The 13,768-nt window shown below is 37.5% G+C and overlaps 1 protein-coding gene across 1 annotated transcript in view; it reads left to right on the plus strand.

The window, feature by feature from the left end:
* KIAA1958 (KIAA1958 ortholog) overlaps nt 1–13,768 on the plus strand; it is a 97,057-nt gene that overhangs the window by 14,081 nt on the left and 69,208 nt on the right. Inside the window, exon 2 of the mRNA XM_077769875.1 lies at nt 5,124–6,318. Within this exon, the coding sequence (XP_077626001.1) occupies nt 5,148–6,318 (1,171 nt within the window). The 5' untranslated portion in view covers nt 5,124–5,147. The remainder of the gene's footprint in view (nt 1–5,123; nt 6,319–13,768) is intronic.

The following is a 13,768-nucleotide window of genomic DNA, read 5'->3' on the forward strand; positions in this document are numbered from 1 at the left end:
TAATTTGGGATAACAAATCTCATACTTAACCTAAACCCTGCTAGTCAGGACTCCTTGAGTTTGTTTTTAATCAAGTGTCATGTGATAACTCTGTGAAGCTGTGTGCCTAATCCAATCATAGCCCATATCAAATATGGGAAAATACTATCTGAAATTATTTTTAATTCTTGAAAATGTAGAAAAAGCATTATTTTTCAGCGTAGAGCTTATCAGACTGTTGAAAGAAATCAGTAGGTTCTAGAAAGGATTTACTTTTAGCGGCTTGGAAATACCTTAATTGTCTTATTATTGATTCTGTTTTTATTAATTTTAGACTATATTGCAGCATATTGACAGCTATTCCTTGTCAGCTTGGACTCAATCCATTTAATTACCCTAAATATCAGCTAATTATGCTCTTATAACTACATTGGTTAACATTGGTTGCCTAGCTGTGAAATATATTAATAGTGGTACTAGAAAAATATTTTCATTTTATGATACTCAAGAAAGTTTAAGAGCCTCTTCATGAGATTGCTAGTGAATTTCAGAATGTAATAAAAGTGACTTGTGATTACTGCCTATTGATTCTTAAAAGTTGGTTATTATTATGGAATTAAGTGGATAAGCTTTTAACAAAATTTGAATTTTATCTACATTGTCTTTTATTATAATTTTTTTTTTCTGGCTTGTGGGACCTTCATTAAGGGTACTGTTTTACTACTGTAGCTTTTACCTGAACAGTAAGTTCTTTGGAGTTCTGTATGCTTATACAATTTTGTGTTTGGATTCTGCCACATTTTTACCTATTTGAACTGTAACAATATCTTTATTCAAATATTCTGCCATAATGTATATTTTTTTTCTATGTATATATATATTTATTTCAACATTTCTTTCTATGAACATAGATATTTATTAGTGTCATTACCCTGTGACACTTAAAGTGCTATATCACTTTACCATCACATACGCCATTTTCATGATGTCAAATCACAATCCCTTTCCTTTGAAAATTATTAATGCAAAAGAGAAGTAAACAGGCCTCCCAACAAATTTGTAGTTAAGTCATGTCACTTTAGGTGATTATGGACAATAATGTGAGTATCGATGCAAAGGCAACACTCAGATATAAGGTGATTATTTAGATGACTCATAATATGCTTAAAATAATAATTTTTTATAGAATTAAAATAAGACAGTTATGAATATTTTGGAATAGAATTATAGACCTCCCAAGAATTTATTTGTGGAGTCCAGTCTGAGAAACAATTGTCCTGCAGCATGGTTCAGAGAAATTAAAGGATTCTCCTCTGAAGGCTCCAAAACCCAGAGATGAATGTTATTTTTTTGTATGTCAGGTAGTAGTTGAGTTCAGCTGTATGTAATCAAATAGTCCAACAACAATGGGTTAAGTAAGATAAGGTGCTTATCTTTCCTTAAGTAATAAAGAATTCTAGATAGTTCAGAGTTGATGCCATGACTTCATGATGTCCTCAAGGACAAGCTTGATGGCTATTCTCTCCCATTTCTAAGTTCTTAATTTAATGCTCCCAATATGGCCTTTGGAGATCCAGCTATCATGTCCTTGTTCCAGGCGGGAAGAAAGAGGACAAAGGGCAAAAGAAAAAAGGCAAAAATCGGACAAGTCTGTTTTTCAGAAGGCTTTCCCAAACCCCGCTCAGTGACTTTTTTTTTTCTTTAACATATTATTGGCCAGAACCGTGTCATATGACAATTCCTATTTCAAGGGAAGCTGAGAAATATGTTTTAGGTGAGCATATTGCTGCCCCAACAAATTGGGACTTTCTCTAAGGAAAATGAGAGAATGGATACTGGGTAGGCAAATAGTCTCTCTCATACCAATTAAATATATATATTAAGAAACTAGAAAAACAAAAATAAAAATCCTCAGTATTTCTTGCTTTTTTTTTTAAATAAATGTTTTTATTTATTTTTGAGAGAGCACATGAGCAGAGAGAGGGGGATAGAGGATCCAAAGTGGACTCCATGCTGACAGCAGCGAGCCCAATGTGGGACTTGAACTCATGAACCATGAGATCATGAGCTGAGCCAAAATTGGATGCTCAACCAACTGAACTACTACCCAGGTGCCCCTTTCTTTCTTTTTTTAAATTAAGTTTTTAATTTAATTTTTTAAAAAAATTTTTTTTAATGTTTTATTTATTTCTAGGAGAGAGAGAGAGACAGCGTGAGCAGGGGAGGGTCAGAGAGAGAGGGAGTCACAGACTCTGAAACAGGCTCCAGGCTCTGAGCTGGCAGTCAGCACAGAGCCCGACGCGGGGCTCGAACCCATGAACCGTGAGATCATGACCTGAGCGAAAGTCGGATGCTTAACCGACTAAGCCACTCAGGCGCCCCAAGTTTTTAATTTTAAGTCCAACTAGTTAACGGAGTGTTATATTAGTGTTATGTGTACAAGATAGTGATTTAGCAATTTTGTGCATTACTTAGTGCTCTTCGTGATAATTGTAGCAGTCTTTCTCTTTTATCTGCATTTTTAAAGTTATATGAAACAAATATAAATAAAAAAGTCCCTAAATTCCTAAAGTATGAAGGGAATCTAAAGATCATATAATCCTGACATTTTAGCTTAGAGGTAATCTGTGATTTGTTTGAGGCCACAGACATCAGTTCCAGGACTAGACTTGAAGTTCCTAAGTCATACACCAATAATTGCTTTTACTCTGCTGCTTTTTAAAATCTGGTTGCTTATGTATTAGTCTTCCATACACTAGACAGCTATGGTTTGGTTATACCACTGGCGAGAAAATCCTCTATTCCCTTCAATGATTAAAATAAAAATGATAGGAGGAAACTTCATGTTTCTTACTTGAGGGTCTTAAAATTTTTTTTAATGTTTATTTAGAGTGTGAAAAAGAGCTCAAGAAAACGGCAGGAGCAGAGAGAGAGGAGAGAATCCCAGGTAGACTCTGCACTATCATTACAGAACCTGATGTGGGGCTTGAACTCCACAAACTGTGAGATCATGACCTGAGCCAAAATTAAGAGTCGGATGCTTCACCGACTGAGCCACTTAGGCGCCCCCTTATTTGAAGGTCATATATGTTTACTTTGTTAAGCGTTGATGGCATTGCCAACATTTATATATTTATTCGTTCATCCTTCATTCATTCACTTATCATTAATAATAGATTAAAAGGTCTCAAAAACAGGAGTGTATAGTATTAATATCTGTATCCCCAAGTAGGCCCTCATTGATGAATGAAAAATTATAGCCTCTTATACTAAAATTTTAAAAATAAATAAAAATTTAAAAAGTTATAGTTCCTGTCCTCAGGTCATTCTCAGTCAAGTTTGGGAAACACACAAGAATGTCAATGATAACAGTACAGAGATAACTCAGGAGGTGATGGAAGTACAAGCGAAAAGAATTGGAATAAATTTCTGAGGCTGGAAGAAGGTCTGGAAAGATTTCAGTAGGAAGTGGTCTCAAGTTCAGTTTTGAAAGGATTTTCCAGATGAATAAAGGGCTGTATATCAAGCCAAAGAACAAGTGTTTAGAGGCCTAGTGGGGGGTGACAAACTTTAGAGAAGAGGAGACCATAAAAAATGTGGGGAAATCCCATACTAGTAGGAAATGAGGTTTGAGGGATTGACTGTGGTCATGACCACATCAAGAAGCCTCATAACATGTGAAAGGTTTTACTTTACCTAACTCTACTGATGAGGGGACATGGAGATTCAAGTGTGCCCTTTTGTATGACCACCTGACTTTGTTACCTCAGTGCAGAGTCCACCTACACTGAGGCACCACTTGTCACTCACAGCTACAGATGAACAGGACTGACTAACCACACAAGATCCTTGTTCTTCCTTCTCCACGCCCCCCATCCCAGTTCTTCCCAGAATCTCCCTTTTGGCAGAAATTTACTTGACCTTTCTAATCACATGCCCCATTTTACTTTTCTTCCCCATTATGTTGTCCTCACTCTTAACCCACCCAAAGACCCATAACAAGTGATTCCATTTGAAATCTGTCCAATAAAGAATGGTTTACTCCTATTTGGTAGTTGGTTATCCTAGGGTGCCCAGGAAGCTCAGATGGTGGAATACACCAAACACATCTTTTACCTCTAAATTGTGAGACGAAAGGCAAGTATTTCAGGAATTTCAGGCAGCAAGGAGGCAGAAAGACTGCTCCTAAGATTTGGTTAGAGTCCTGGCACCTGGCCCACCCATCTTTGCTTCTGGTCTACAGATTGCCTGCACCCCAGACCTCAGTAGGCACACTCTAGTGGCTCTCCTCCCAGTCCATTCTCCCTTCTCTGCTAGACTTTTTTTTCTTTAATTTTTTTTTTTTTATTTTTGAGAGTCAGAGAGAGACATCGCGAGCAGGGGAGGGTCAGAGAGAGAGGGAGATATAGACTCTGAAACAGGCTCCAGGCTCTGAGCTAGCTGTCAGCACAGAGGCTGATGCGGGACTCGAACCCACGAACTGTGAGATCATGACCTGAGCCAAAGTCAGACGCTTAACCGACTGAGCCACCCAGGCGACCCTCTGCTAGATTTTTCTTCTGCACTTCCACACTTGATTCTTTCCTCGGACTCTCAGTTGAATCATTTGCTTTCTGGTGCCCTGGAGAGAATCTGGGACTCATTCTAGAAGGGATCTAAGCCTTTGTTGGTTCTGCCATCAGTAATGAAGTTTCTGATAGCAGAGGATAAAGTTGGAAGTGCATCTTCTTGGTTAATAAATAATGCACACATTTTACTCTTAAGGGGCTGACTAAACCTCTCTTTGTGACTTTGGAAGTAAAATGTATCATGAAAAAGCTCACCTCTTTTTTATTTTTGAATTGTTTTTTTTCTTTCCCATGTTTTTCTTATGCAAATATTACTTTTTATGCAGATATTACTATAACATTGAAGGAAACTAACAAAAGTCTTCTTGTCTCACAGCCATGAGGCATCAACTGTTCTTTACTTTTCCCTGTATTCTTTTCCATTCCCTGCCCATGTGCAGCAATATTAACTTATTAAATTTTTGAAGTGCATTTCTTTTTTATGCCACGTGATCATAGTTCAAGGATATTGAAATAATGGAGATATGGGAATATCTTGGGTAATAATGGCTTCTTATTTTGATTATTTCCCTTTAGGAAAGACACTGCTGATCCTGTAACATGGAGGATTGCCTTCATACCTCATCTGAGAATCTGTCCAAATTGGTCAGCTGGGCCCACAGCCATGGGACCATTTGCAGCCTCATTCCAAACCTGAAACACTTACTTTCAGAAGGTTCCCATGGGAACCTCACAGCAATGTGGGGCTGTAGTGCTGGCCATGCTTATCACTGGCCACTCACAGCTACTTGCAGAGCTGGGTCCCAAGAAAGGGTCTGTTTCCAGGATAACAGAAGTTTTAACTCCGATAGTCCCAGTATAATTGGAGTCCCCTCCGAGACACAAACTAGCCCTGTTGAAAGGTACCCTGGGAGACCAGTGAAAGCGAAGCTAGACTGTAATCGGACCAGAGACTCTTGTGACTTCTCTTATTGTAGTGAGCCCTCTGAACTGGATGAAGCTGTTGAAGAGTATGAAGATGAAAACACCCTGTTTGACATGGTTTGTGAGTCCTCTGTTACAGATGAGGATAGTGACTTTGAACCCCAAACCCAAAGGCCTCAAAGCATTGCTCGAAAAAGGCCTGGAATAGTTCCATCTTCTCTCCATTCCAGCTCCCAGGCTCAAATGGTTGATGAATGCAGCAATGATGTCATCATTAAGAAAATCAAACAAGAGATTCCTGAAGATTATTACATTGTGGCGAATGCAGAGCTGACTGGAGGGGTAGACGGACCAGCCCTGTCATTGACGCAGATGGCAAAACCCAAGCCTCAGACTCATGCTGGTCCCTCTTGTGTAGGGTCTGCTAAGCTGATTCCCCATGTAACATCTGCCATCAGCACAGAGCTAGACCCACATGGTGTGTCTGCATCCCCCTCTGTGATGTCCAGACCGATCGTCCAGAAGACTGCCAGGGTATCTCTGGCTTCACCAAACAGAGGACCTCCCAGTGCCCATGGCACCAACCAGCAGGTGGCCATGCAGATGCCTGTGAGCACATCCCATCCTAACAAACAGATCAGCATCCCTTTGTCTGCCCTGCAGCTGCCTGGACAGGATGACCAAATTGCTTCTGAAGAGTTCCTGCCCCATCTGCCCAGCCAGGTCTCCTCCTGTGAGATAGCTCTTTCTCCCTCAGTTAACACAGAGCCAGAAGTGAGCTCCAGTCAGCAGCAGCCCCCAGTCGCTCCAACCATAACCACTGAGGCCACAGTACAGTGCATACCAGGTATGGCACATGAGGTGACAGAGAGTCCCTCATCCATGTACATCAGAGAATTCTGCGCCGTCAGCACTTATGAAACCATTAGCTCGGTCTGCTAGAATTCAGGCCTTTATTATTTTCAGAAAGATAGAACTAATGAAATACATTACATTCAAGTGTTACTCTAAAGGAAATTCATCTGAATTAAGGCCATCCATCTGGTCAGTGTACCTCAGGGCTGAGAGGACAGCTATAGGATTGTGCTGTTGATATTGCATGGCTAGATTTAAGGTTCATATCTGATCCTAAGCTGAACTTTATATAGTAAAGTTATCTTTGAAAAAAATTTTATTGTCTCCTATCAGTATCAAGGTATTTGATTACTGTTTGAAGCCAAAATGATGTTGGGTTAGGCATATGATGACAATAGAACTGGTGCTTTTCCTTTATTATTTATTTGTCTGAACCATCTTGGCATTTCTGTTCATTTTAGTTGGTGTGGAAGTTTAGAACAAGGTTTTTTAAAAAGTAATCAATAATTCTAGAAGAAGTATTTTATCTTTTATCTCAAAATTTAAGGTAACTTGCATTCCTGGAATAGGTGGGCCTAACTCAATGAATGAGAGGAGAGGGAAATGATCTTATGAGGTCTCTATCTGTAATTCTGATGTTCTGTAATTCTCACGTTCAGTACTTATTTAATCTGGGCTATTATTATATAAAGGGGGCTTGGGTGTCATGCATTTGGGTCCATTATTTGAATCTATTAAGCCAGAAGCAGAAACCTGGGCAAGGATGAAGAGACATACAGAACAGAGAGTAGAGAAAGCAGAAATGTGTGGCACATTTTGGTTTCATTTTAATCCCTCTCAAGGAAGTCCTGCATTTTGGGAAGAGTTTCCTAGAAGCCTGTGGTACCTGTCCCTTTACCCAATTTATGATTTTCCTCAGATAGTCACGGTATTATTAATAAAATGCACAATGAAAATATTCATATCCTAACTCAGAATTATGTTTTTCAGTTTACTCATTTTTCCTTCTTTTTAACATAACAGTTTTATCGAGATATGATTCACATACCATAAAGTATACTCTTTTAAAGTATATAGTCCAGTGGCTTCCAGTATATTTACAGAGTTGTGCAGCCATCACCACTATATAATTCAAAACCCTGTTGTCACCACAGAAAGGAGCCCATACTTAGCAGTCTCTCTTTCCCTCTTCCCAACCCATCAACCACTGATCTACTTTATGTCTCTATGGATTTGCCTTTTGTGCTCACTTCATGTAAATGTAATCATATCGTGTGGCCTTTTGTGACTGCCTTCTTGCACTTAGCTACTTTTTTAAGTGTTAATTTATGTTGTAGCATGTATCAGGGTTTCTTTTTGTTGCTAAATAATATTTCATTATATGGATATCCATATTTTGTTTTTCCTTTCATCAGTTGGTGGACATTTAGGTTGTTTTTCCTTTTTGGCTGTCATGAGTAATACTGTTAATAACATTCATATACAAGTTTTTGTGTGAACGTATGATTTCATTTCACTTGGGCACCTACCTAGAAGTGGAATTGTTGGGTGTATTGTATGCTTAAATTTTTGAGGAGGTGCCAAACTATTTCCCCAAGTACCTCTGCCATTTTACAATTACTAGCAATGTAAAAAGATTCCTGTTCCTTAACATGCTCACCAATACATGTTATTTTCCATTTAAGAAAATATTTATCCTATTAGATGCATGAAATAGTATCTCATTGTGGTTTTGATTTTTATTATCCTAATGACTAGTGGTGTTAATTGAACTCTTAAAAGTTTTACTTCAGTCATTTAATAACAATATGGTCTTTTAGCTAATCCTGGCATAATTTGGACACATTATTTTTATTAATCTGGTGAAAGTCTTTGTACTAGGTAGGAAATCTGACTCTTGATGCATATAGGATATAAGTAGTAGTACTTTTTCCCTTAAATAGTTGTATCTAGTTTATTTATTTGTATCCCCCCCCCCCCGTTTTTATNATAGAAGACTTGGCTTGACAGATTTTTCTGCATTTCCACTTAATTTATATTTGAGGGTAGAATTCAGAACTGTATTTTGCACAGGGGTCCAGTATACCAAAACAGCTTAGTAATAAGACTGTTGTATTATACATCCTTCCATGAACTTACCCAGCATCCTTCCACTAATGTACTGCAGTTTAGTAATTCTATTGTATTATCCCTTCCACTAACTGACCCCAGATTTTCTTCCATCTATCTGCCTAATGGCTAGGGAATGAGACGTCAAGGCTCTTTACTAAAGACAATATGAATATCTTATTATATAATTGTTTTTGAAAAGAAATTCAACCTATTTGAAAAAAATATTTTAATCTATTTATTTTTATGTAGATTACATTCTCTTCCTTCTCTTAATGAAATTGTATTTTTTATAAAAGCTATAAAAAGCAGGTATGGCAAAGTACAGCACATAACTAATATGATTGTAAACTGTGATTTAGCTTAACTCTGCAAGGAGAATTGGTTTGGCTTGGAATTGAACCTTTAAGAAAAACAGTATGAAGAACTGGTAATGAGAATTTTCTAAGGAATCATTTTGATGTTTTTTTAATCCATTGTTCTTTGGAAGGATATTATATTGCTAAGATATCATTAGCTTTAAAGAAACACTATTTGTACTGGAAACCTCACTGGAACAAATAAAAATCTGACGTTTTTCTTTTGTGAGAGTTCTATAAATATAGTTAACTTAAATTTACCTTTGTTCTATAGAGCCCAAATTTGGCTCTGTGCTCTAACATTTTATTTATTTATTTTGCATATTTATTATAGTGGGTAGTCTTTATTCTAAAGATAGATTTTTTTTTTAAATTTAGAAATCAGCACATCCAAATGCATGTGAATGATTATGTACAGATGGACCTTAGTTAATATATATAAGTGTACTTGGAACTAAGCAAGGAAGAAAGCTTTTGAAAAGAACTTGCTGTAAGCAAAATCAGGTACTCTTCTTAAAACGGATGTTGTATTAGCTGGAGTCCTTATCAGATCGTTATAGAAATACTGCATATCTTTGAATAATATTTTTAAAATAAATAATCTGACAAATGACTCTTAGTCAACCAAAAACAAAGAGAAGTTGTTTCATTTTTTTAGTTTTACTGATGCCATTTAAATTGTATTCTCGTAGTGTAAAGTCATCCTTATTTATGTTCAAAATTAAACTCTCAAGATGTTAATCAGGGTATGGATAAAATTATTTTCATACCGACCCTGTTCTACTATTCAATCCAAATCTTAGCAAACAGTAAATGAGGGAAGAGGGTCTATATTATTAAAAGAATTATTCACTATCTCCCAGAGGCTTAGTTTCCATTACATTTTGAGGTTTTTAAATGTAAATTTGGGGCATTTGTCATCAATTTAAATCTCTATTTCACTGTGAATTGGGTTTTTTGTGCATATTTCTCAAATATACACACATACACATGACACACATACTTTATGATTTTGTACAAGGACCCCTTTTATTTTTCTTTTGAAAATTCACATCTTGGGGCACATGGAGGGGCTCAGTTGGTTAGGCGTCTGGCTCTTGATTTCGTCTCAGGTCATGATGTCACATTTCCTGAGTTCAGGCCCTGCATTGGGCTCTGTGCTGACAATTTGGAGCCTGCTTGGGATTCTCTGTCTCTCTGTCTCTGTCTCTCTCTCTGTCTGCTCCTCTCCTGCTCACTCCTTCTCTCAAAAATAAATAAATAAACATTAAAAAAAAGAAAATATACATCTTTAGTTTTTCTAATAAATTATGGGTGTTCTCTATATATTAGAAATATTAACTCAGTCTACTTTAAAAAAATTTTTTTTTTTTTTTAGTTATTTCAGAAGGTAGCTGTGCTCACCACTATACCACCAATGCTNAATATGAATGCATCCCAAGCAGGCTCTATGCTATCAGCACAGAGCCTGATGCAGGGCTTGAACTGAGGAACTGCGAGATTATGACCTGAGCCAGAACTAAGACTTGGAGGCTTAACTGAGTCACCCAGGCACCTCTCTCATAGTCTGTTTTGTACATTGGAAATACATTTCTCTCCTTACCATTAAAGTAATTTTAGTGTAATTAAAGTAATTTTGTTGATGGCATTTTTTGAGATGGATTTTCTTAATTTTTGTGAGGGTTATTCTTTTCAGCCTTTATTTAGTTATCATCTTTTCTGCCTTTGGTTATTTTGCTAAGGAAGTCCTTTCCCTCCCTTGAATCAGATAACTACCTATATTTTCCTCTTTTTTGGTCCCCTGCACTCCCATCCTGTCTCCTTTTTTTTTTTTTTTTTTACCTTTAACTCTGTATTTAGAATATATTTTGGATTGGAACCTCACTTCATTATTTTTGCAGATAGTTAGGTGTTTCAGCATCATTTATTAAATAATTCCCATTTGCTACTGAATTGATTTATATATCACATTTTTGTTTATAATTGGGTCTGTTTTAGATTTTCAATTCTGTTGTTATTGATCTCTTTTCCTTCTAATTTTTTTATTATTTGATTATATCTTTTTTTAAAAAAGATTTAAAAAAAATAATCTCTGCACCTAACACAGGGCATGAACTTAAAACCCCAAGATCAAGGAGTCACTTACTACACCAATTGAACTAGCTGGGTGCCCCACTATTTGGTTATATCTTATATGAAATGAAATGCATTCATAGGAAAAGAAGAGTATAATTTAAAATATTTAATAGAATAGTTTTTGAAACCTACTCATGTAAAATCAAGTTTAGTATGTTTTTTGTTTTTTAGTTTAGTTTTTTTTTTTTTTTTTTTTTTTTTTTGAGAGAGCATGAGTAGGGGAGAGACACAGAGGGAGAAAGAGAGAATCCCAAGCAGGCTCCACACTCAGTGCAGAACCCAACTCAGGGCCCGATCCCATGGCGGGATGGTGACCTGAATCGAAACCAAGAGTCCCGACGCTTAACTGAGCCATCCAGGTACCCCAAGTTTAGTAAGCTTTTGAAATTGATTAACTGACTGAGCCACCCAGGTGCCCCTGAGCACTTAAGTTTTTTTATAATATGGGCAGATAGGAGGAGATATTTATATATGTCATTCAAGGACAGGATATACTAGAACAGTATTCTAATATAAAGGGTAGAAACATATATGAATATGTATGCTTGTGTGTCTGTATATGCATATGTATACATACATATCCATGATACTTTATATATTTCCTTATTCCACAAAACATAATATGCCTCTTCTTGCAAGATAGAACAAGATTAAATATGTTTTCTTAGCCACAGCCTTTTCTGTGCCTTCCTGCAGGAAAACCTGAGACATAAATTCTGAAAGATAAGAGAGGGAGAGTAAAAATTCAGGCTCAGTTTATGCCATCATTTCCCTCCTTATCACAGGATGCTTATATGAGGATACGTCAGGCAATGCTGGGCATTGAGATAGTAGTGCCTGGCCATTCAGAGTTTGGAATCAGACATGCCTAGCTTGATTCCCAGCCCTACTTCCTGCTGGCCTTGTGAACTTAGCTAAGTCATTTCATTTTCCTGAGACTGTTTTCTCATTTGTAAAGTAATAATAATGCCTATCTTGTAGGATTGTTTGAGGACCAAATGCAAAAATATAGGTAAAGAGAATACCTGACATATAATAAACATTCAACAAGTAAGTTTCTCCCATTACTAATATTTTTATTTTCTTTTTTTAATTTTTTTTTAATGTTTTATTTATTTCTAGGAGAGAGAGAGACAGCGCGAGCAGGGGAGGGTCAGAGAGAGAGGGAGTCACAGACTGAAACAGGCTCCAGGCTCTGAGCTGGCAGTCAGCACAGAGCCCGACGCGGGGCTCGAACCCACGAACCGCGAGATCATGACCCAAGCGAAAGTCGGACGCTTAACCGACTAAGCCACCCAGGCGCCCCTAATATTTTTATTTTCACTATCATCACCATTGTTACCATTATTAGTCCGTGTTCAATACTCTTTAAGTAGTCAGGTACATTCTGATCTTATGCATTTACATCCATTCATATACTAAAAACTGTTCCATGGACCAGTATCATCAACATCAGCTGGAAATTTAGTAGGAATGCAGAGTCTCAGGTCCTACCCCAGACCCAAGGAATCAGAATTTGCATTTTAATAAGATCTCCACATAACTTGTATGCACATTGAAGCTTGAGAAGCAGTGATATAGGGAATGCAGGACCCATATTATGGGGCACATTATTATTGCATCCAGCCACTCAGTAACTGAACACTCATCTTGTGTGAGAGAATTCCCTCCTTTGTGCATCTGCATTTCTCATTGGAGAGGCCAAAAACTTGGTTTCCAAGTTTGTATTTCAGTGAGGGCACAGTCTTGTGACCTTAGGCTTTGTCAGTCAGATGCACTCACACCAGATTCTAATCGGAAGTACCTAGAAGAATCTATACTGCAAATGCAAATCTTACCATTTCTAGAGTAGCAGGAGCAGCATCCCTGCAGTGGTTTCAACCCTAGAGGCCATTGGAGTTTGGTGGCTTCATGACCTCTACCAGAGCAAATCTGTGGTGGCTCAGGACATTATTTGTGGATTCCTCCAAACCTGATTTACTGGTATTTTAGGAAATTCTGTGGCCCTTATTAAATTCTTTTCTGCCTAAGCTCACTAGATTGGGCTTCCATTGTTCTAAACAGAGAATCTGGAGGAATATATATAACCTCTAAACGTAGGAAAGGTTGAATGAAAAATAATTTTCTTTTTGTCACTAGGTTTGTATTTTCAGCTAGAATTAATGGCATCCCTTTGGTAAGTAACCACTGATACCAGGATGACCTGTATTGTATGGTATCTTGCTGTATAACTTGTAAAATCCATAGGATGGTAAAGGTAGAGATAGCTTCTCCTCACACCAAATCTTCCCTTCCTTTCCAGTGGGAATTTTTGCTGAAATGTGTCCCTTGTTGGGGAGTGGTTGGAAGCACAGGTTAACATATTCCCTAAACCTAGAATAAGGGAAGGGGATACTTAGTACCTTGCTTTCAGCAAGGGCAGTTCTGGGAAATGAGAGAAATCGCAGTTGGAACTTTTTTTTTTTAATATTTTTATTTCTAGGAGAGAGAGAGAGAGAGACAGCGTGAGCAAGGGAGGGTCAGAGAGAGAGGGAGACACAGACTCTGAAATAGGCTCCAGGCTCTGAGCTGGCAGTCAGCACAGTTCGAACCCACGAACTGCGAGATCATGACCCAAGCGAAATTCGGACCCTTAACCGACTAAGCCACCCAGGCACCCCAGGAACTTCTTACCATTATGTTAAATATTGGTTAAAAGTTAATTTTGAATTACTAGTTTCTTCTTAGGTATACCTTTTTCCACACTAATTCACATGATACTATTCCCTGAAATGATCTATTTTATTTCTTTACCTTTTCTTAAGTTGATGCCTCTGACAAAGGGATTGAACACCAAAA

The sequence above is a fragment of the Crocuta crocuta genome, unplaced genomic scaffold, assembly GCF_008692635.1.
Source record: "Crocuta crocuta isolate KB4526 unplaced genomic scaffold, BGI_CrCroc_1.0 scaffold95, whole genome shotgun sequence".
NCBI classification, from domain to species: Eukaryota; Metazoa; Chordata; class Mammalia; order Carnivora; family Hyaenidae; genus Crocuta; species Crocuta crocuta.